Consider the following 23,284-nt stretch of genomic DNA (forward strand, 5'->3'; position numbering starts at 1 on the left):
CGTTCATATGCTACAATGAATTACAGACTGTTGTCCCTCGCAAAGAGCCAGGTCCCTTTAGCACCTCTAAAAAATGAGGTGATTTTTTCTAGGTGACCAATTATAAAGTTAGATACTCACAAGTTTGAAATATTGTTGGGTTTTAGGAGTGAAGGGAAAAAAGAATAATGTCCAGTAATATGATTGCAAAATCAGGGGTTTTCGGGGAAGGTAAACGGTCATGTGTTAGCCTGCTTCTAAAACTAAATCTGTTTTCCGTGTTTCTGTGGGAAATCAGAGGATGTTATTAACTGAGTCATGCAGCTGTTGACTTTAGCAAGCAGGCAACTGATATAAATAGAGAAACACTAGTGAGCTTTGGACAGAAGTGATTGAGAGGTCTTCTATAAGGGCTCATAGGACAGAGAGGCAAAGATGAAAATGAAGATCCTTGCTTTCCTTGGGTTACTGCATATTGCATGCTCTTATGCTTTCCCCGTGGCTCCAGAAAAGGAAAAAGAAGATATGCAGTTTGCTCAGGTAAAGACTATAGACAAAATATAGAGAACAATTTATTGAGAAAATTAATATAGTGGTGAAGAATATTTTACTAACAATGCTCTTGCTTTGAAAAGAAATATTTATGCTCTAAATTGTTGCTTTTCCTTCCCTATCAGAAATATCTGGAAAACTTTTATGATTTTAAAGAAGAGAAACACTCTCTCTTTAAATCAAAGAACCTCGATCACATGGCTGACAAAATCCGAGAAATGCAATCATTCTTTGGGCTGGAGGTGACCGGGGAGCTGAATCCCAAGACACTGGACATGATGAAGCAGCCCAGATGTGGGATACCAGACGTCCGTTCATACAGCACCTTCCCACGGAACCCTAGGTGGAAGAAAGAACATATAACATATCGGTAATACATATTAAAGCATGTTTCTCTGTACACCACTGGGAAGCTTTGTGGCTGCCAGGCAGAAGTGATGCCAGCAGGTTCTTTACTATTTGCTCCTGTATGTATCCTCACAAAAACCCCATTCAGGATGACAGGGCCAAGAGTGTGGTGAGCATTCAGACCTTTTGCTTTAGGTTTCCGAACAGTGATAAAAAAGACCAGAACAGCAGTCTACATCAGTTTGTTAAAAGCATACTAAATAACATAATCAGTGGATAGGAGGGTTACAACTGAGAATATCTATGTTAGGATTTCTGAAAAAGATGATACCTTCAAAAACTTCCTCTATTATGTAAGCAGATAACTAGAAAATAAGCAACCAGACCTATAAATAATAACAACCAGCGATTAAAACATTTGACCTCCATACTCTGTGCCTTAGCCACTTGTGATCTGCTTGTTCTTAGTTCCTTTTGTCTTGTTTTACAGGATATTGAACTACACTCCAGACATGCTGCAAGCTGATGTGGACGAAGCAATTGCAAAAGCCTTCGAGCTCTGGAGCAGTGTCACCCCTTTGAGATTCACCAGGACCTACAGTGGTGATGCAGACATAATGATCTCCTTTGCTGCTGGATGTAAGGGGACCTCCTGTCCTAGGAATAAGTATTTGTCACTTTTTCCTACAGAGCTGATGAAAAGTGTCTCTTGTTTTTTTTTTTTTTTTTTTTTTTTTTTTAGATCATGGTGATTTCTATTCCTTTGATGGTCCAGGAGGAACTCTGGCTCATGCCTATCCCCCCAGCAATGGGATAGGAGGAGATGCTCATTTTGATGAAGATGAAAACTGGACCAAATTTACCACCTATAATGGCAAGTAACCTTAAAAATTGTTTTGTCTTTTTTTTATTAGACAGCATTTGTCTTGAAGACACAGTGAAGTCACAGACACTATGTCAGTAATTCCAGTATTTGCTGAGGTGTAAAGTGTCAGCATAATTTAGTACAATGTACATAATTTAGTACAAAGTACAATGATTCTACGTATTCTGATCTGGGCTGCAGTCATGATAATCCCCTGAAGATAAGCCACAGACTGCAATTGCAGCTTTAATGAAGCAAATGAGTTTAGTATGAACCAGCTATTGGGTAATCATGACATTGTAAGGCAGGGAATTTGGGCCATCAGGTAATGACCCAAAAGTTGTAATAGTGAGCTCTTGCCCCTCCCCCTCCCCTTTTTTTAAATAAAATTATTTAAAATGATGGAAATCTTAAAATTCTGCAAAGGAAAAGAAAAAAGAAAAACAAAAAGGTCTTGAATTTGTTGATAATAGTGAGGTTTTCTGGTGTCCAGCAATGTCCGGGGATGATATCAGAGCTTACATGATAATGGTCTTTCTGAAGTAGTTATCAGATGAGTTCCATGTCATTTATGATATTTGAAACGTGACCAGATGATTAAAATGTCCTCATCCAATTTTCAGTCTATATTAACATTAAAGAATCTTTGATTCTTTGTTGGCAGGAAAATTTCTGCAGCATGAGCAGTGTTCCCAGATTGGTTCCCCTGGAAACTCATTTCTTTTCTAGGATGCCAGAGAACCTCTTACCCCAGACATAGTTAAATTTTGCTGTGTTGTTAACGCCATGAACGATATGTCATGAATGAGAAGATGAAAACTGTATCTCACTGCCATGCAAGAACACTTGTTTAGTGCTTGTTCTCTGTGCTGGAATTTTGTTTTAGGATACAACTTATTTCTTGTTGCTGCTCACGAATTGGGCCACTCACTGGGTCTTGGCCATTCCAATGTCTTCGGTGCCTTGATGTATCCTATATATATGGCCAAGGATACAAGAAACTTCAGACTTCCTCAGGATGATATTGATGGCATTCAGGCCCTCTATGGTAAGCAAAAAGTATCATTTTTATTGGGCAGTAGATAAGCATTTATAACAAATTTTATTCAACAGCTGAAAAGTACTAACCTTAGTACTATAGGAAGGATGCTGAGATTTAATTTCTTGATATTATTTTGGGTAAATCGCTCAGTTTCTTTGTGGCTAAAAGTCAACAGCTGCAAAATGGAATCTGTGGGCTGTGTCCGTGCCACTAAATCAAAAAGTCCAAGAGCTTTTCTCTAACGCTACTGGAGGAACAGCATGTAACTGTAGTATTAAACTATCTTACCTTCCACAAAAGGGCAAACGTGCACAACTGCCATTAGGAAATTGTGTTTGCTCTACATTAACTCCTGAGCACATACATTTTGAGAGAGCAACAGCTTGTCAAGGTAAAACCATATGAGAATATTTTAACAGGTTAATATTTTTAAGTCTAATATCTTTAACCTTAAAGAACCTATACATTTGGGTCAGTAGGATACATCCTGAAGCTCTGCAACATGAAACCCTAATTCACCTTTTAAATCCACGTTTATCTGTTTCCCAAAGGACCCCCCAGGGAGTCTCCTGCAATTCCAACAGAAGTGCTTCCCCCACAAGAACCAACTGAAATGACACCTACAGAAGTACCAACAGAAATGTCACCCCGGGAAGAACCAACAGAAATGACACCCTCAAAAAGACCAGCGGACTGTGACCCTCATTTAACTTTTGATGCTATCACTACTCTTCGTGGGGAAATACTGTTCTTCAAAGACAGGTAAGTGATTTCTTTTCTAGCAATACCTTCTTCCGAGACTCACAAAGGTAAAACATAAAGTTCAATTCAAGGAATTTATCTTCCCTTGGTTACAAAGGAAGATATTTCTTTCTGAAAGTACTAAGGCAACTTTGCAAATTTGTACTAGCCCAGCAAGAGCTGAGTAACATGGTTTACTGACAGGTGAGTAAAATGTTTTAAGCCATCATCCATCATCACCCAGGTCTGTTACAATTGCGCAAGACTGAATAATCCCAGCATCACTCCTCAGCCTGCAGCTGCTTCATATGCAGCCACAGCTTTATCACACCAACCCACATCTGGGTCATGGAGCTGTGGAAAGTGCTGCTGATGACTTTAGTGGTTTTCTGACCTAGGGGCCCACACTGAGCCAGTGCCTAGTACAGCCTGTAGATAAGCACTGCCATTAGAGGTGTTTTTTGGGTATGTTCTGACACTGAGTACTGTAACAAGGTGGTACATTCTCACCCTGGAGAAAGAGGACAGCATGTCAGGCCCAGCATTTCACCCACTTCTTGGGTGGGCAATTGTGTTTCGGTTGAACAAACTCCTTTTGATGAAGTGGGTCTGATTCCCCTCCTAAAGCATGTAATGAAGTATTGTACCTTAAAAACTTTTCAGGGAAGGGGAACAAGAAGCAATTCCTCCTTATTTTGGGTTTTGACATATTATTCAAGAATGTCTAGTGAGTATTTGTAAGCAAATTGAAGTTAAGAACAAAGCTGTGCTGGCCCATATGGGACATGGTGAAGACAAAGCTTCAATGGTCAGCACTACCACAGGCATCACACTTTGATGGGCAAGCCATCAAGGTGTCAGTGGAGCAGTCCACAGGGCAAGAGGCTCTAGGTGGTCCTGCTTGCACATGGGGTATTGGACAACGTGACCTCTGGAGGTCTCTTCCAACCTCAACCATTCTGTGACATCAGTGCAAGCAGAAGTAAGGGACAAATATCTATGTGAGAGCAGGGCAAAGTATAGCGCTGCATCCCAAAAGGGGTGATGGCTTTGCCCTATAGGGAGGACTGTCTTCAGCATCAGACATGGGATTTTTAAGTACATTTCTGTGCCACTGATCTCCTAGTGAAATCGGAACAATGAAACTTGGCTGTTTTCATTTCTATCAGCTACGTCTGGCGTAAAAGTCCCTACTTCTCAGAGATAGAGCATGACACCATCTCCACATTCTGGCCATCACTGGCAGCTGGCTTTGATGCTGCTTATGAGATTGACAAGAAGGATCGAGTGACTTTTTTTAAAGGTATTTCTCTTATATTTCCATCAGTCCTTTTCATGAATAAGTGAAGTAATGGTAGTACTGCTAGCTTGCCTATACTTGTGTATGTGATGTAATCATAATGGAAGTGATATAATAACAACATATATTCTTAATATTTAAACCCATTTTCACTTTCAAAATGCTCTTAATATCATTAGTTAATGTTGCTTCATGGCAGTCCTGCACAATATGATGTTACTCTTGTTAGTGAGAGAGATCAAAGCTGTCACAAAATTCATTGAATGCATTGCTATTCAGATGCATTTTAAAAGATGCCAAGCACACCTAAAAAACATGCTGACTTTTAGCTATTGCATTTTATAATACCATACTGAGCATTAAAAATGGAAAATCCGATATCCAGTCTCTGAAATATTCAAAATTGTGTGTGTCCTAAAAAGACATGTTCTCAGATGGACTTCTGTGCTACTTGGATGCATTTATTACACAGAAAACTCTGGGACTTTGATAAAAAAGGAGTTCAGCTTCTTTGGGAATCCCTGCTAATATTTTCTGTTTTTCTCAACAGACAACCAGTACTGGGCTGTCAGTGGCTACAATATAGAGGCAGGATTCCCCAAGCCTATTCAGAACCTAGGTTTTCCCAGAAGTGTCAGGAAAATAGATGCAGCTGTTCATGACCAAAATACCAAGAAGACCTATTTCTTTGTAGGCAACAAGTACTGGAGGTAAGGCCAATTTCTCTCTTGTGTAGCAGAGAATCAAAATAGCTTTTAAAAAGTGAAGTTATATTAGAATTTATACAGTAAATTTGTGGCCTCTTGTCAGCCTTCCTAGCCAATATAAATCTGAAACTCAGAGGCAATTACTCAACTCTTTTGTAGCAAAAAAAATTTGTAAAGAAAAAGATAGACATCCATTCGCTATTACCAGTTTGTGATTAAGAGACACAAGCAAATGAGCTTTGTGTAGTTGTCATAAAGCAGTATTACATGAAATTAGTACAAGAAATAGTACAAAAAACCAATGTGAGTAGACTTTGTCATCATATCATGCACCAATTCTGTAGTTGTTAAGGGGCAGGTCTCTGAAATGTTTAAGTGAAGAATCTATTAAGAAAGCTATGGAAAGAGATCAAAATATTGATTTCTTAAAGAAACAGTTCTGCTAAACAGTATTATCAACCCTAATAATTGAATTGTAATAATATTATCTTGTAACAGTGTTAATACACCAGAACTTTACATTCCACTCATGGAGTCACTTTTTAGGTTGAATACTGTCAAATTGAAATAATCAATTTGAAGAACTATTTACTCTATGCTTAAGTTTATTACTCAGTAAGAACCCTGCCCAGACCTATTATCAATCTCAGGGAACAGAGTTGAACTATTTAGTCTAATGTTCTGAAAACAGCCTTGCATAGGCCAGTAAAGATGTGAATATTCACACAGGCAGGATTTATAGAGTTCACTGAGTTCTCTATACAGCTCATAGTTACTGGGTTTTCAGTAGGCTTATTTAGTAAAATTTCCACCTGGTTTCAACATTGACATCACATGCTTGTTTCTTGTTTTCATTAATTTCTTTATTCAGTTTTGATGAAAATACCCAGTCAATGGAAATGGGATATCCAAGAAAAATAGCAGCTGACTTCCAAGGAATTGGCCACACTGTTGATGCTGCCCTTCAGAAAAATGGTAAATACATTTAAATGTAATTAAGAACAAAATAGAAGACCACCAGCTAATACAAACAAAAAGTATATGTTTCAAATATGTGTGTTGAAATGATTTTTTTAATCACCAAAGAAAATATCAAGTATATGTCAATATGTATGCTGAACTTAAATATTAATTTGCTATTGTTGTGTCCATCTAATTCTAGGACATTTCTACTTTTTCCATGGATCAAACCAGTATGAGCTTGACATCAAGACCAAGAAACTTGTCCGTGTAATGAAGAGCAACAGCTGGTTTGATTGCGAGAAGTATTAAATGATGGTACAGGGCTGCATTTGCACCAGAAATGTTTTTTCATGTTCCTTGACTATAGACAACATCATTCAGCTGTTACTGTGCGTCTGATTCTGAAATGACGGGCTTTGAAATACCTAATTTAAAATCCTAATAATGTAAAACTTAATGTACAGTTTTAATTTATTTTTTCCAACTATTTATTAATCAAATTGTTTTTGAGTAATAAAGGTATTTTGCTGGAGAATAGTGGCATTTGTGTATTTTGGTTTAGTCCTGTGGTGTCAAGGTACAAGGTAGAACTGCATGCAAGCCTCAGTAATGCCAGGACCCCTGCAATGTTTTTAGCAGTGCTGTGCAGGGAAGTTAAAGAGAATCAGAGGCAGTTGAGCAGTCTAGAGTGGCAATGAGAAAAGACCTGAGAAACAGAGGGGGAAAGAAAGACACTAAGGGAAGTTGTGGGAAAAAGTAGAAACAGATGCTACAGAAGGAGATCCCATATGGTAGCATTGGGAAGGTTTATGGTAGCTGTGTCCTCACCTGCCTTGACCCCATGGCATTGGGAAAGAGGATGTATCCCTGTTGGTAAAAGGGGAACATGGCAATGTCCAGAGAGGACACATGTTTTGGTGCCTCTGTGAGGTGGTTTTGGTGGGCAGAGTTAGGAGGTTGGTATGGCAGGACAAGAGCAACTGGAGAGAAGAGTCAGTTTGGGGATAGAGACAGCATGCAGGCAGAATGGGATGCAATGGAAGTACAGTCACAGGGTAATCACCAGGGAGTCAGGAGATCACCCACGCTGAATTGTGAACATGTGTCGTGGGAATGACATCAGGGCTGACTGTCCAGCTCACAATGCTGGACAGGAACCACTGACAAGTCCCACAGCAAACAAGTCAAAGTGATAAGAAAAAAACAGGATTTTCATGTAACCACTGGAGATGACTCCTCTAGAGGAAGAGTGGCAAGACACAAACAAAAGCACACACACTTCCTCTGTCCATCTTGTTTGGGTTGCAGTGTGAACCTCCTCATAATCTGCCCCACTACCTGGCCCATCATGTCATGACGTGCTCCCTTGGCAAAGCCATGCCACTAACCCACATGAACACGTACTGTGATCCCTTTGCAGTGTGTGTACATGCAAAGCAGTGAAAAGCCAGACTGCAGCTTTACTCACTTTTCCTCAGTCAGCAGAAAGACTCATGACCCTCCCTCCGCTAGTCCAAACTAGAGAGGTGCTGGGCTGTTCAATCCTCCAGCCAGAAGCCAGCACAGAGCTATGACATTGTCCCTTCTTGTCCCAAGGCTATGTGGGGTAAAGAGCCTTCAGATCAACCTGATTTCTCTGCACCAGTAGCTGAGGGTTGTGAAAATCCAGCTTGCTGAGGAAAGGCATCAATAAAAGTGCTATTCAGAGACCAGCTTGGTGAAGCATTGAGCTCTCTCAATTTACCGTCGTTGAGGATCTGAAAACTTGGGGCAGACCAATATCACCTGAAATTCAGGGCCAGGTTTCTGAAAATATCTTGAACTGCAGCAAGATGCTCAGCACTGCCTTTGTGTGAGGGATTCCCCTGCTCCTGAGATCACCACGCCTAAGGCTCATCCTCACTGTTCAAGGCCTTGCTGGCGCCAAGTGCACAGCCTGACTCAGAGCTGGCTGGACTTGAGGTGGTGAAGCTGGGGAAATGGCTGCATTAACCCATCCCCACAGCTTCTGGGCTTGGCTGGCACCCCACAAGTCAGCCTGGAGCGTAGGCCGCAGAGATGTGACCCAACTGCACTTGCTCTGCAGGCATACACGTGGTTGGGCACCAGGCTCACTCGTGGGGCGCCAGCCTGGCCAGGAGATTTGAGAGGATCTAGAGTCTTAAGGATGACACTTAGGGCACCAGCACAGTAGCTGAGGGGCAGCCATGATAGGTGCTTTGGTTAAATATAGCTCTAAGCTCTGCTTTTTCAAAACAGACATGTTGCTGGGGAGAAATATGTCAATGACTAATATACCCCTTGGGCTGTAAGAAAGCTTGGCTGTTGTCCATCTGCTCCTTGAAAGGATTTGATCCCATCTCCTATAACACTGCTCTGATGATGTGATTTTATGAGGAAGCCGACTCCTCTTAACTGTTCCTCTTTCTCTAGTAGAACCAGAAAAGGCAGTGAGAATGGATGGGAATGACTGATGAAGACAGTCTTCCAGTTCCCACTGTTCAAAACCTCTTGTCTGACATGTTCTGTTCCTTGTGTAAGCTTTGTGGGTTGCTAGCTGAGCTTCGCTAAAATAGGACCTTGCCCTAAACCAAGGCAGGAGAGAAACTAAGCTGTGAATCTCAGACTGGTTTAGAAGTCCTGTAGGGACTGAGTGGCTCAGCATTACCACAAAGGCTGTGGTGTACCAGGCTGAAGTCATGGGCTGACAAGTGGGTGAGCTCACCTGGCAGAAATCCAGGCAGGGCAGAAACACGGTAACGCTGGTGTTGCCTCAACATCTCCCGATATCTTTCTCAATAGTTTGTGCTGTGTACACAGCCTATACCGAAGAAACTCAGTCCAACGACAAAAGATGCCTCCAGGGTGAGGCAGGGCACTTGTGAATGCTCCTTATACATTAAGAGTGGAGTTAAATTCCTTTGATTTTAAAAGTGCCTACACACTTTTATATCCTAACTAGATACCTGCTTCTACGTCAAGGCTACCTGCGAAAATCAGGCCTTTAGGCCTTGTTTGTTGAGTGGTGGAAGTATTGCAAGAGGAATCAAAAAGAACATTTCAGCAATAGAGAGGCAGAACATTGATGATGTTAATGATGACTCACCATTACCATTAAAATAAATGTATAATAAATATGATTAATATAATATAATATAATGTAATGTTAAAAACTTATTTCTTTAACACAAGACTGGTACTTTTTCTTAGTTATCACCTCAATAAGACAGCTACCTGAAATTAAAATGCTGTCTCCCACTTCCAGGTGTTAATTAGCTTAAACTGCTAGTATCTGGAAAAAAAAAAAAAAAAAAAAAAAAAAAAAGAATGTTATTTGCTTGGCAGTGAAGGGTAATCCAGAAAGTTTACTGTGTTTTGGTCTGATCTGGACCATAAATGCAAGACAACATGTCATGGTTTTTACCCTGACAGAGGGACTGCTGAGTATTATTAACCGTGGATTTTCCATCTGTATTTCCATTTTGTTAAAGTCTTAAATTTTGGCAAATAAAGAATCTTATTTTGGTTTGGGAAAAGCAAGGAAATTCCTGGCAAATGATATAATAATAAGTAATTCAGATTGTTTTAGAAACAGGAGCTCTGGAGCTGCCTATCCACACTTGGTGAGCAAGTGAAAATTTCTTGTTGCTATGATTTCATTATAACTCATAAATGGTTGTTGGAATTAAAGGTCTCTTGGATACCAGTGGGTGAAATTTGCCCATAGACATAATTTCAAGAATTCATTCTCTAAGAATATGGACTTCCCCTGGAGTCTGAGACCGGGTCTGCAAAAATAGATACATAAAAACACCACTTCTCAAATTCTTCATTGCACAGCTGTTGTTCCAGACACACTCTATTCTCTTGCACTTCAAAACATATTCCAAAACTTCTTACTGGCTTAATTGACAGCTTTATAGGGTCTTTAAAGGATATTAGCTGTGTGAGCTTGTAACAGTGTGTGCTGACACAAAAATATCACAACAGGTGGCAAAAACAATCTAGGGAGCGTCTGCTCTCCTGGCACTTCAGCTGCATATACCAGACACTTGTAAATGCTACAGCAAAGCAGTGGACTCCAGACAAAATATAAAGCTGTTCATTCACAAGCACTCAGTCTATGGTTGGAAAACTGGTTTAATCCCACTAGGTGTAGTGTCATATGTTGCTTTTTGGGAAGGGAAAAAATTGTGTCACACGGAAATCTTTGGAGATGTTATGAGAAGGATCTTCCCATGGCAGAACTGCATTTCCTCTTCCTGGCCAGATTTTCAAGACTGTTGTTGTAGTTGCGGAGGAGATGTCTAATATATGTCTAAATATATGTCTAATGCTGTTTTCTGTGTCTGAGATTTAAGATCTTCCCTGTCAGGTTTTCTGTACAAAGCAAGTCTCCACTCACAGAGACAGACAGCACTGCTACAAGCATGGAGAAAATGAAGACGAATTAAGCTGCAAGGAGGCACTGGATACTCATCACTGGAGAGGCAGGGTAACCTGTGTGCAAGCTGACCAGCACAAGAGGAGCCCTTCTGGTGAATCAGCATTACAGTGATGGAGACAGATGACTGTAAAATAAAAACCAGAAGTTGGTCCCACACTCATCTTCATCAGCTATATGATATTTTGGGGGCTGCACAGTGTTTGAGGCACAGCCAGGCTGAAGACACTGAGTTAAGCACTGCTCAGCAGTAGCGTAGGCTGAGGCTGCTCAGAACCATCCAAGGCAGAAGACTGACTCTGGAAGAGGGAAAGATAAGGACAATCTTAAGAGATTATCCAGGCTCTTTTAAGGGTCAAAAGGAAGAGAACATAACAATTTTCACACTCGCTTCTTTAAGCCAGAACATGAGATTGTCATTACATCTTGCACTACTTCTGGATGAAGTCTTGTCAAAAGACAGCTTCAGAGGAGATTGCTGAGGAATGTTGTTCATAAAACATATTCTAGGTAGTTGCAAGATGCCTGAGGAGGTGATTGATCTCTTGAGGGCAATGGTGAACAGTGAGAATAGTGAGTATTTGAGAAAGCTGCTAATGAGAAAACTGTATAAGTTTCATCAATACCCTGCTTGATTGTTTCTGTCTTCTCTAATGGCCCTTCCATTAGAAAGAAAGATGAGTGAGGAAAATTTACCAAATCCTACAGGTTGGAAAGTTACTTCTTTCTTCTAGACCCATGGAGACACTGTACACACACAGACACATTCAACACTTGATTAAAAATTGTGTTTTGTATGGGAAGAGAAAAATGTTGGAAAGCTATAGTGAAATAGCTAGAAGCTAGTTCTACAAGTGATATTGTGGGTGTGTTAACTGCATAGGAGAACACTGCACAGAAGTTACAGATTCATCTCACCCACTCAATGTGAGACACCTAACAGAACTATATAAGCACAGTCATTATTAAAAGCTCCTTGTATGAGCTCCTTAAATGGTTCTCTTCTCAAAGCAGTTCAGCCATCCCAGTTCTGAGTTGTTGTCTGAGCATGTCCAAGTCTTTCCAGTGCCAGGGAGGGTGTCTTTGCCCCTAATGTAAATTCCTCAGTTAGATCTCTGCTTGCAAGGTAGGAATTCAGCCCTCAGTGACCAGGCTTCCCCTGCAGAGCCCTGACAGCTGCCCTCTTCCTTCCACTTTCCTGGGGTCTGGCCCCACTCCATCTGCTTAGATCTTGCAGTCTGCTCTCCACAATGCTCTCCACAATGCTCTTCAGCAGGCAACAATTTCAGCAAATATCCCAAGCACACTATTTATTTATAACCTCTTTTTCCATAGTTCTATTCTGCTACCAGCTCTGTGGAAGGGAGGGTTATTTCTCTGCACATGCAACATCCCACCTGCCCTGCAGTGTGGCAGCTGTCACCTAAATCTTCTGTCAGCCCCACACAGAAGTCTCAGATAGAGTAGGCTGCCTCCAGTGATGGCAGATAGCACTCTTCAAGACCCATACGATCTTTACCTACTCACCTCTACCTTGTCCTCATTTGTGGTAGTGTACAGAAAGTGTGATGAGGCATGCAGCTGCTAAAGGGGACCTATGTTGGGATAGACTTGATGTTGAATCTCAGCAGTTTTTACCACCAACAGCAGGCACAGAGAACAGAGAACCCCCTCCTTTGAAAGAGAAAACCACCAGAGAGTTCAGGTCAGAAAATCTGAGTGCTTCTTTAAACCTTAAAATCAGTATATAAGAAAGAGACTATGAAATATGAAGTCATCAGGCAATTTTCCAAGAATGTTGGGAACTCCTGCAGAAAAGTGACATACAAATTCCTCAGCCCAATTTCTATTATGAGCTTAACTTGATTATGCTGAGCAAAGTTCTTTCATTTCAGTTCTTCCACATTTTCCTGCAGACAAAAGAAAGGTCAACACAGGTGAGAACTGTATCAGAGAAAATCTGCACAAAGCACTACTTCAGCAAACCATGAGTTACAGCATTGACCTGCTAATTTTGAAGGACTTTGCTGAAGGGAGAGATGATGGCACTATTATAATCTCCAAAAGTATGAAAGTACATGCTCCTGTATGGACAACAACAAACAAACAAACAAACAAATAAATAAATAATCTATTTGCAGTTTAAAGTTCTACAACTTTCCGTGAATTTTTGTTTGTTTGTTTTGTTTTGTTTTGTTTTTTTCCCTTTGACCACCCATTTGAAATCAATAGGAACTTTGGATGGAAAATGTTATAAAGATATGCCTTAAGTTTTTGGAAAGTAAAACTGCATTTTAATACTTAAAAGGTTAATGATCTTATTAAAAAGAAATACAGGTCTGTTATCTCCTCATTAATCATATTTCCATGTTGCAAAACCTCCAGAAGGGTGGAACCAGATGAAAGACAGCCATCGATCTTTTTATGTTAAAACTGTTGTTTGGCATATATTCTGTTGCTAACTAAAAGTTGTGAGAAGCAGTGAGTCAGGGACTGCAGAGCGTTATAAAGCAAATGAGTACTATATAAAGGTGAAACAGGTGAGTGGCATACTACAAAGAAGACTTTTCTAAAGACAAGTGAAAAAGAGAATGGAGAACCTCTCATTTTTCCTGCTATTGTGTGCAGCACTTTCTCATGCTTTTCCTGCATATACAAGGAAGGAGAAAGAAGAAGGCATGCAGCTGATTCAGGTAAGGAGGATAGACCTGGGTAGATAGAACTGAGATCTCTATCAACAATTAAACATCCATTGTGGTCTCTGGAATAATGCTAGTATGTAATAGCTTGGGAGCTACTATGTATTCCAGTATGTACTGCAAATTCCATTAGAGTGAATAACATGATTATTTCTCCAAGTAGGGGGACTTCTACTCTGTACTGTGACGTCAAAGCCTTCTTTAACCTTGACTCATTCCTGTTTTATTTTTTGTAGAGAACAACTAAAACTGCTGATGCATTCACTGCATCAGTGTTGAGTTGATTATACAAATAATTAAACATCTGAGTCAGCATATGTTTGGTTTGTAGTCAGGTGGAAATGTGGTTATTTATGTGACTTCTGGTATTATGAGATGTAGCTCTTCATAAGATAAGGATGTTATTTTTTTCCAAATTATTACTCTAAAAATGTGGGTAAATGGAATACCACTACTGAAATTTTGCATTGAGTCATATATTTCAACGAGTTTTTTCACTGCCTGCTCTAAATGACTCTGGGTAACCTTGGAGCACAAGGTTAGTGGGGGACATATTACCAGAAAATAATCAGTTTATTAGACAACTGCAAAATCTGAATGTATTCTGAGTAAAACACAAAGCTTTTGTAGTGATAATATAATACAAAATAACTGTAATTAAGAGAAAAATATTCATACAGGCTTTAACAAACTCTATTATGCATGTTCTCAAGGAACAAAGAAAAGTAGCAAAGATATCGGTCTGAAGTGGTATTAGTATAATTTTTAAGAGCTTCAAAAGTGAACACATTTAACTGTCCTAAAAAGCTTTGTTTTCGTTAGAAGTACCTGGAAAATTACTACGGCTTTAAGAAAGATGAGGAGTCTTTCATCTGGAAAAGTAATAGTCCAATAACCAAAAAAATAAAAGAAATGCAGAAATTCCTTGGGCTGGAAGTGACAGGGAAACCAGATTCTGGCACTTTGGACCTAGTATAGAAACGTCGCTCTGGATTCCGTGATGTAGCTGGATTCTCCACCTTTGCAGGAGAGCCAAAATGGGCAAAACAAGTTCTGACATACAGGTAAACATAATGCAATCCTTAATGTAAAGACAGTGTGTTATGTAGCTAAGTTGTAAGGACACAATTGTTTCTCTATGTTATATTGTAAAGATTACTAAACTCTACACCTGACCTTCACCCAGCAGATGTCAATGCAGCAATCAAGAAAGCATTCAGCATTTGGAGCAGTGTGACCCCACTGAAATTCGTCACGAAGGACAGAGGTGATGCAGACATAATGATCTCCTTTGCAGCTGGAGGTAACAGCCTACATAACCATAATGAGTTATTGCCAAATACTGGCAGTATGAAGCCATTGACCTGAAAAGGTCATGATTCATTTTCATGTAGTGCACAGAAAAACACAATTCCTGCTCAGGATGTTGTGGCTATGATTCTTGAAGATGTTTGAGGGAGGATGTAGAGGGAGATGAGGAGAGGAGGGAGAAAACAAATGTAATGAGCTGCCTGTAGTTCTCTGAAACTGTACCTAGCGCATGATGTACAATGTATGCACAAACCACAAGGGGCTCAGGGCTTGTGGAATATACACAGGTTCAGAGCACAGATGAGTGGGTAGTGCTAGTTACACTCCTGGGATTACTCATACACTCTACGTGAGCTAAAAAAGTTCTAGACATACTCAAGGCTTACATTTTTGGCATTGCCCTCAGGGTAGATTTACCAGCAGCCTTCCCTCTTTCATTAACAGTCATGCATGCATGCACTCTCCGAGCCAGCTCCTCTCATCACACCCAAACAAATATATCCACTCATTTGGGTTCTGTAGAGTGTGCAAGCACTGCACGTAACCCTTAAACCTATGTTCTTAAATCCTTTTCTGGAGTTTCCATTCAAGGGCTCACCAGTGAAGGGCTCACATTGTCCTCAGGACCTTGCTTCTGCCACCAGCACTGAAGTTACCAGTCAGGTCGGGTTCAAGTAGTAACCTGCTGAGGGCTGCTGACACAGAGCATGCGGGGAAAAAAAAATAAAAATAAAATAAAATAAACATAGAATAGATTTCAAGAAAACCTCTGTTATCCTCCTCCTCCCTCATGGAAGAAATAGGTAAATGTCCACCCATGTCTTGAGGAAGCCAAGTTTTCCTTCCCAATGCATCAGTTTTCCTGGTGAAAAATAGACCTTTTGGCAAATCTGTGTGGAAAGGGACCTTGAAAGTTTACAATCAGCAGAATAGAAAGCTCTGTGCATGACTGAGGTCTGTCACCCACCCACACTGCTCTCTCCCTGTAGCCTCCAGTCACCTCTTTGTGGGATTTGCTCCTCAGGTCACAATGATTTCCTCCCCTTTGATGGCCCAGGAGGGTCTGTTGCTCATGCCTATGCACCCGGAAAGGACCTTGGTGGAGATGCACATTTCGACAAGGATGAAACCTGGATCAAAAGCACAGAGGGTAGGAAATTCAGTTCTCCAAGCCCTACCTGAAGCAGGATGTACATGGAACCAAGAATGCAAAGCCTGTCTCCTCTCTCCCTTAAGAAGTGCTTTAAAATGGGGCTGATTTGAAGGATCATTGGGCAGCTCTGGCTTCTGTAGTTATAAAAAGTCCCTGAGCTCTCTGATTTTAAAAGTTATGGCTTCAGCCAAATTTTTGCCCTGGACTGGGTGGAGATTTACTTGGGAGGAAGCTGAGGGAATGGGTAGCCCACTTCTCCCCACCCCTGCACCCTCTTTGTCTTTCCCCTACAGTTACATCACCTGCACTAATCCAGGGTCCTTCTCCTACACTGAAATGTTTAATGATTTCATTATGCTTCTTTCTGACCAGAATTTTGTTTCCAACTGAATTTTCCACAAATAGCTTCACTTTGTCAGGCAAGCAGTTCTGATAACCTCTTATGGCCTGCATGTTTTGAGGACAAGTGAAAAGACACAGATCTCCTTTCATGCCTTTTGTTTGTTGTTTTCAGGTACGAACCTGTTTTATGTGGCTGCCCATGAGTTTGGACATTCACTTGGACTTTTCCATTCCAAAGACCCCAATGCTCTGATGTACCCAGTTTATAGGAAATTTGACCCTTCAGTATTCCCTCTTCATCAGGATGATATTAAGGGCATTCAGTACCTCTATGGTAATCCACAGTTATTAACCTTAAAATGCTTATCATTTCAAACCCTTTGGAATACCCGTCAATAACTTTGGATATATGGATATATATATATACTGAATATATATGAATGACTCAACATTTGAATTTCTTCTATAAACTGCTTCCTTTAGGACCTTCTACTACCTACAATGACCAAAGTGAGTCTGCTGAGATAAAGGACCCAACTGAGTCAAAAGAGCCTGCATTGCCAAACACCTGTAGCCCTGATTTAACTTTTGATGCTGTCACCACTTTCCGTGGGGAAACAATGTTTTTTAAAGACACGTAAGTCAGCTTTCTGAAAGCATAACACCCATGTATCATTTATAAATTATGTACTACAGCTCAGAAAAAGAACTTTATCCAGAATATCGTACAGCTGGTTTTCCTCACGGTGGTCTTAAAGGCGTTCAGATGAGAGAGAGATCTACACTCTGAGGTAAATGGCTAATTTGAGAACTGGCTTATGAGCTCCAGCCTGCACAGGTGTTGTTACCCCTCTAGACATCTGGGTGATACTATCCGACTTCAGGGACTTTCCTTCAGCACTGTGACTGACCCTCCAGGGGAGGCCAACCTCAGCTGGCCACCAGAGGAGCTGAGCTCAAGCATTGGCTGGTTGAGGTGCCTGTGGTCACGTTGTCTCTCACTGTGCACAATCAGATGTCTGAAAAGAGGCCCTGGGCTGTACCAAGGTGTTCAAGTTCTCTTCCTTTGCTGTTACCTGAACCAGAGCGTGTATGAGTGTGTATGTAAACAATCAGGGTAATCGGGAAGTTCACACCCTAGCACAGGCTTTGTGCTGTAGTGATAAGTCATATCTTATATCTCTCCCCAGCGCTGGCTGCTGCTCTGCTATATCACTGAAAGCTATTCTCTCTACTTTCAGTGGAAGGGAAGTGCCTAAGTCTCACAGAGGATATTTATCACTTTAGGATCACTTATTATTTGTAGAAAAATTCACCTGAGTGGTTGCAAGCTTCAAGCTATAGCATAAATAGTGCAAAGCGTTATAACAGCAGTCTGGCTGTTGGAGTTGAAACAAGCACTGTACTCTGATTTATTAGAGAAAGTTCTGATAACTTTATGTCTTATTTTATCATCTGCTGGTAATTCTGATTCTTTCACTGCAATAATCTCTAGTAGTGAAATCTATAATGAAGTGCTAAAACTGGTGATTCTTTTTTGGGTTGTACAATGTCTCCAGAGTGCTCATTGATTAAAACAGTTAAAAAAACTACACCTGAGAATTAGAAACCTCTCCCACCTTAAAAAAAAAAAAAAAAAAAAAAAGAGAGATTAGTGGCAGTAAGAAGAGGATGGTGGAGAAGTGGTGAGAGGTAAGAGTAAGGAGGAAGATCATATCTGAAACAGGATGAATAGGATGGGCTAAGGTGCCTCATCTGAAAGTATGGGCAGTTTTAATTTTAGGCTGTAAGCAAGTCGTGGTATTTGACACCCAGGAGAGTTCAGCATCAGAAAAAGACGCCACCAGCATTGGGACACTCAGCACCTTCATTCTGTCCTTGCTTTGAGCTGAGGGTGTACCTGTCCTGAGGCAATACCTGTTTGAAAAGCCACTGCAGTGGTGATTTAGTACAATAATAAAAGGTGAGGGTAGTTAATTCAGTGCTAAGCTCAGATAAACTGCCTGTCTCCGAAGGCATGACAGCCCAAAGACTTGGGAGAAGGGTTATAAGAACTGATTCCCTTCCTTTTCAGGAGGTAGCACTGTGCTTCCCCTGCTTCAGATCCTCCCCAAAATCAGCATTAAAGGGAGCTTTAACTTCAGGGAGTTGAGTCCACGAAGTTGGACAGGTGTTATTTTGCAGAAGATACTTATGTACGCCAACCGTTTCTCTAAGCTGTTGGAGGTAACCCTGCGGTGGGGATTTATTCCCCAAATCATACCCCAAACCAGTTTCTATACATGAACCAGGCCTCTAGCTTATCTTCTGCACAAAAGGAAAATAATAGCTGGTTAGATACAGCAGTTCATCTGACCTATCTTAGACGTCTGCATCAAGATGAGAGGAATCCTCGCCATGGAAATGACATTCTTTCCATCAATATTACAAGGAGATTAGGGTGACTAACACAGGGTACGTGGCTGGGTTTAGTCAGATAAATCCTGTCCCTGTTGCCATGTCATGGTTTCATGCATTAGTGTGTGTAAACATCTGATTTTATTCAAAGCCTGTACTATATTTACATCAGGCATTTTTGGCACAAACATCCTGCAGTAAGAGAAGTTGATTTTCATTTTGTATCTTCATTCTGGCCATGGCTGCCCTCTGGTGTTGATGCTGCATATGAAATCCCTGAAAAAGATGAAACTCACCTTTTTAAAGGTAAGATTTATATATATATATATATATATATATTTATATTTATATTTATATTTATATTTTAATGCCAACTTTCCTAGTAGCTTAGAGAGATTGTGTCTGGCTTTAAGGTCTTTCTGTGGGATTCCATGAACTTTAATTTAGTCTAATAAATTGGGATATTTCAATCACAGAGATAACAAACATATTATCCAAGATAAGGTATGTGTCTAATTGTTTTTTAATATCAATAGAGAAAAGTTTCCCTGCCAAAATAAATGTCATTATTTTTGTGTTTTGTTTTGTTTTCTGGAGAGTTATCTATTGAATTTGAAAATGATAACATGTTTGTTTCTAGTTTGAGGAAAACTAACATAAGTAGGAGGGAAAAGTGGAGTTTTAGTTTTTGTAAAAAGTGGTGCACTCTACTATTCTTGCATGTTTTTGGACTGCAGAACTAGACTGTAGAATGTTATCAAGTAATCAGTAGTTTCTCTCTGTATTTTTTCATTTAAAGATTAATTTTCACAAAAAAAAAGGACTGCATCATTCCTGGAAGATTCTGATAATGTTTTCAACAATTTTTCTTGATAGGAACTGAATTCTGGGTTGTGAGAGGAGATACCATATTACGTGGATACCCCAAAAAACTCTACATCCTGAGATTTTCAAAGGATGTTGCCAAAATTGATGCTGGTTTTTACAGTAGAAATAAGGGGAAAACATATTACTTCATAGGGGACAGATTTTGGAGGTAAAATTACCCGTGTTACTTTCCAAAAAAGGGCCAAATATGATCAACATCCTGTCATGACTTAAGATGCATAAGTCACACTGTTTTGATAATCTCTTTCACTGTGACAACTTTCTATGGAAAAATATTTGAAAGGGAATTGAAACAATGTTCTTAGATCTCCTTGTAAATGTTTTAGTTATTTAGCATTTATTTATTTATTTATTTAAATTTACTTACTTTGGGGACAAAAAAAAAAAAAAAGCTTTCTTACAGTTCCACAAATCAGCTCATGAAATCAGTTAGAACCATAATAACACATGATTTGTATCAAAGCCAGTTCTCTGGGTTATATATCCCTCTCCTTTTCCAGTTACAAACAGACCATTCCATGAAGTTGCAGACGAATGTCTTGCACAGCAAAGAACTCTCTGCTGTGCCTGGATATGATTTTCTTTCTTCATTCAGTCTCTGCTGCTCAGGTCTGTGTTGCAGACCATATATTTCTATCTGAAGGAGGTGCTCCTATAACAGAAGCAGTAGGTAACTTCAGCTTTTGTAGGTGAATGACACAACTTCTGTCTTTCATATACATGTATGTCACACATACGGAGATCATCCTGGAGTAGCTAGTCAGCTATGAACTTACAGTTTGAGCAGAAGACTATAATTCTACATTTTCATTCAAAATCTCGTAGTCCAGAGGGCTTCATCCGAGTAATTTGTCTGATAATTAAAGCTCTTACTGAGCAAAGCAAAATGCTTTCAACCTTGTTGTAAGTATGTTGCAGAATTCCAGTACTGATGAACTGTACTTCACTCAAAATTTAACAGCCTGTTATAAGTAAACTGAGTAAAATAACTTAAACTATATTATAACATAAGAAAAAAAAGAGAGAGAGAAAAAAAAAAAAAAAGATTTTTCCTGATAAACATTTATTGCAAAGAGGGATCAATAAAGCAATTTCTTTATAAACTTACAGATCTAACTCATGCTTGAGATAAGATTATCCACCTCTTCTTTACATACAGTCTCTTAAAAACAAAACAATAGAAATAGGGCAGATTTGTGATAACAGCTTACATATTAAGTATTCGTAGATGTATCTTAGATGAGGTCATGTAGACGGAAGTAATTCTTCCAATGCAGCTCATAGAGTAATAATTGTTTATGAAATCTTGGACCTGTCTCAAGGCTGTCTAAATGCTACTGATAGTCTTCATTGAACTTGGATCCCTGGGATGAAGGTATTGGGGTGGGCTGGATTAATCATAAGTTGTTTGCACTTTTAATTGGCACCATGTTTTTTCTTTTTTTTTCCTCAGTTATAATCAAAGAAATGAGTCCATGGACAGGAAGCCCAGACTGATAAAAGATGCATTTCCAGGAATTAATGGGAAAGTTGATGCTGTTTTTCAACATGAAAGTGAGTAATTTTTCTTAAATAAACTTGAACTAAATGACCCAGGGAGTCTTGGGGTCATGGGGTTGAGAGTGCTTGGACAGAAAGAGGCTCTTCTGCAGGCTCCTCATAGCCCTGAGGCTGACCCCTGAGACCCATGAAACAGTCATGTAAGACAGCCATGCTTCACTTTACCTCCTTGAAAAATCATGATATATGCCTTTGATGACAGAAGAGCACCACTCAAGATGCTGAGGTCTCAACAATGTAAGGTCTATCTGCTGTGAGCCAGGCTATCACAACTTGATCCTGTGACATAAAATGTCACTGCTTTGAGAATAATAACTGCCACTATCTTCTCCTGCACAACAGAAGATGTTTGCTGGGACAGACTCAAGAGTATGTCTGCACTGCCAGATGTTGCAGCTACCCAGTTCTCTCCTAGCTCTTCATCCACCTACCATCAAAACCCTAGAATGTTAACTGGAAATCTATAGCTTCCTCCAGAACAAATCCTATACATGATGGTGGGAACCTTTAACTGCAGTCCTCACTCTTGGAGACTGCCCTGAGACTGGATCTATCCTTACCCCCACAATATCCAGCAGCACCCCAGCATTCTTACATTCTCTTGCACCCCGCCGTGCTCTGTGCCATGACCCAGGCTGTGCAATACCCACTCCCAGATCCACAATAAAAGCAGAAATGCTTCTGGAGGCTTTCAACAAAGCCTTTGCATGATAGTAAACATTTTAAACTGCAGAAACACACCCAAGATAAATTTGTTGTAGGGTCACCTCATGGGCTTCATTAAGTAAATCGTGCAGTGTACGTATGGCTGGTTTGCTGTGGAAGCTGCTAGCCCTGAGCAGGGTGACCCTGTGCCGCGCTGCACCATTTTGCAAAGGTTACCCCTGAGAGCAGATAGTGTTGACAGTGCGTGTATATACAAAGTTTTTTGAACTCTCTCCAGCTTTTGTTAAAGCATACTAATCTTTACACCTGCAATATCATAATTAAACTGGCTTTTTTTTTTTTTTCCTCTCTAGACATCCTTTATTTCTTTCATAGAAGAAAGCAATTCGAGTTTGACTTTGATAAGAAGAGAGTTACACGCCTCCTAAAGACAAACTTCTGGTTTCCATGTTAGGAAAACAGAATCTACAGTGGTGTAGGAGATAATGCAGTCTTATTGCACTGGAAACACTTTTTCTTTTACAGTTATACGGAACATATAGGTGCCTCAGAGTCAGTCATCACACCTCAGCCCCTGCATTTTCATTGCGTGTTTCCGTAATTAACAAAAGAACAGTATTTACAATACTACGGTGTGTGTATATATATATATATATATATACATAATTAACATCAGGATTGTTGACTTACCAAAGAATAACACAGCTTTTACATTTGATAGAAAACTGTGTCAATACACTTTTTCCATAGTCTTCTTTTCAGTCTTCATGCTGTAAATCACCCTACAAAGAGCCCTACCAGCCAGGAGTTTGTGAGGAACAGCATTGCTTTCAGTAAGTTTTATATATAAATTAAGCAAACAGGCTAATCAGAGCTACCTCTCGTAGTTATGGAGAGACAGACAGAAGCTCCAGAAACCAATTCAGAAACCAACTTAAGATGGGTGCATAGGGACAGAAGTGCTTCTTCCTTAGTACTGGCAGCAGCTCCAGCTTGTTTGAGCAGCTTATGTTATATGCCTGACTACAGGTGGCTAAAACGGTGTGATGAATCCTACCCTAAGATATTTATTGATATTTATGATTAATTGTGATTAAAGGTTCATGTCCACAAACACAGGAGATTAGGGGCATGCTGGCACATGGGAGAGACCCAGTCACCCCTGACATGTCCCATGCTCCTCCAGTTGTTCCAGGGGAACCTCAGACTTTGGGCCAGGGGGATACCTGTCACTATGCGTCAATGACACAGAGGGTCCCCATCACCTCACAGACTGAGGGGTCAATGCCACTGTTCAGCACTGTTGACAATAATCTCCCAGGCACTG

The 23,284-nt window shown here is 40.2% G+C and overlaps 2 protein-coding genes across 2 annotated transcripts; both read left to right on the forward strand.

The window, feature by feature from the left end:
• The first annotated feature begins 364 nt into the window (after nt 1–364).
• Nucleotides 365–7,029, forward strand: LOC121063586 (stromelysin-1-like). The gene is made up of 10 exons (XM_040544158.1): nt 365–519; nt 657–901; nt 1,370–1,518; nt 1,622–1,753; nt 2,631–2,792; nt 3,338–3,548; nt 4,697–4,830; nt 5,378–5,537; nt 6,406–6,509; nt 6,697–7,029. Exons 1-10 carry the CDS (start codon nt 415–417, stop codon nt 6,804–6,806), a joined length of 1,512 nt encoding a protein of 503 aa, XP_040400092.1. The 5' UTR covers nt 365–414; the 3' UTR covers nt 6,807–7,029.
• A 5,673-nt stretch (nt 7,030–12,702) lies between these two features.
• LOC121076152 (stromelysin-1-like) lies at nt 12,703–22,606 on the forward strand. Its single transcript, XM_040570287.1, is given in 10 exon segments — nt 12,703–12,738; nt 14,466–14,704; nt 14,795–14,943; nt 15,976–16,101; nt 16,619–16,780; nt 16,930–17,083; nt 18,995–19,149; nt 19,720–19,879; nt 21,185–21,285; nt 22,311–22,606. Coding segments are annotated over 10 exon segments (1,383 nt in total). The 3' UTR covers nt 22,412–22,606.
• Nucleotides 22,607–23,284: the final 678 nt, after the last annotated feature.

The sequence above is a fragment of the Cygnus olor genome, chromosome 1 (assembly GCF_009769625.2).
Source record: "Cygnus olor isolate bCygOlo1 chromosome 1, bCygOlo1.pri.v2, whole genome shotgun sequence".
Classification (NCBI taxonomy): Eukaryota; Metazoa; Chordata; class Aves; order Anseriformes; family Anatidae; genus Cygnus; species Cygnus olor.

Bases quoted from the DNA above. Each gene is read 5' to 3' on its own strand.
- LOC121063586 (XM_040544158.1), top strand. From the start codon at position 415: ATGAAAATGAAGATCCTTGCTTTCCTTGGGTTACTGCATATTGCATGC. The intron at 902-1,369 runs GTAATACATATT...CTTGTTTTACAG, and splicing joins AAAGAACATATAACATATCG to GATATTGAACTACACTCCAG. The intron at 2,793-3,337 runs GTAAGCAAAAAG...TGTTTCCCAAAG, and splicing joins TGGCATTCAGGCCCTCTATG to GACCCCCCAGGGAGTCTCCT.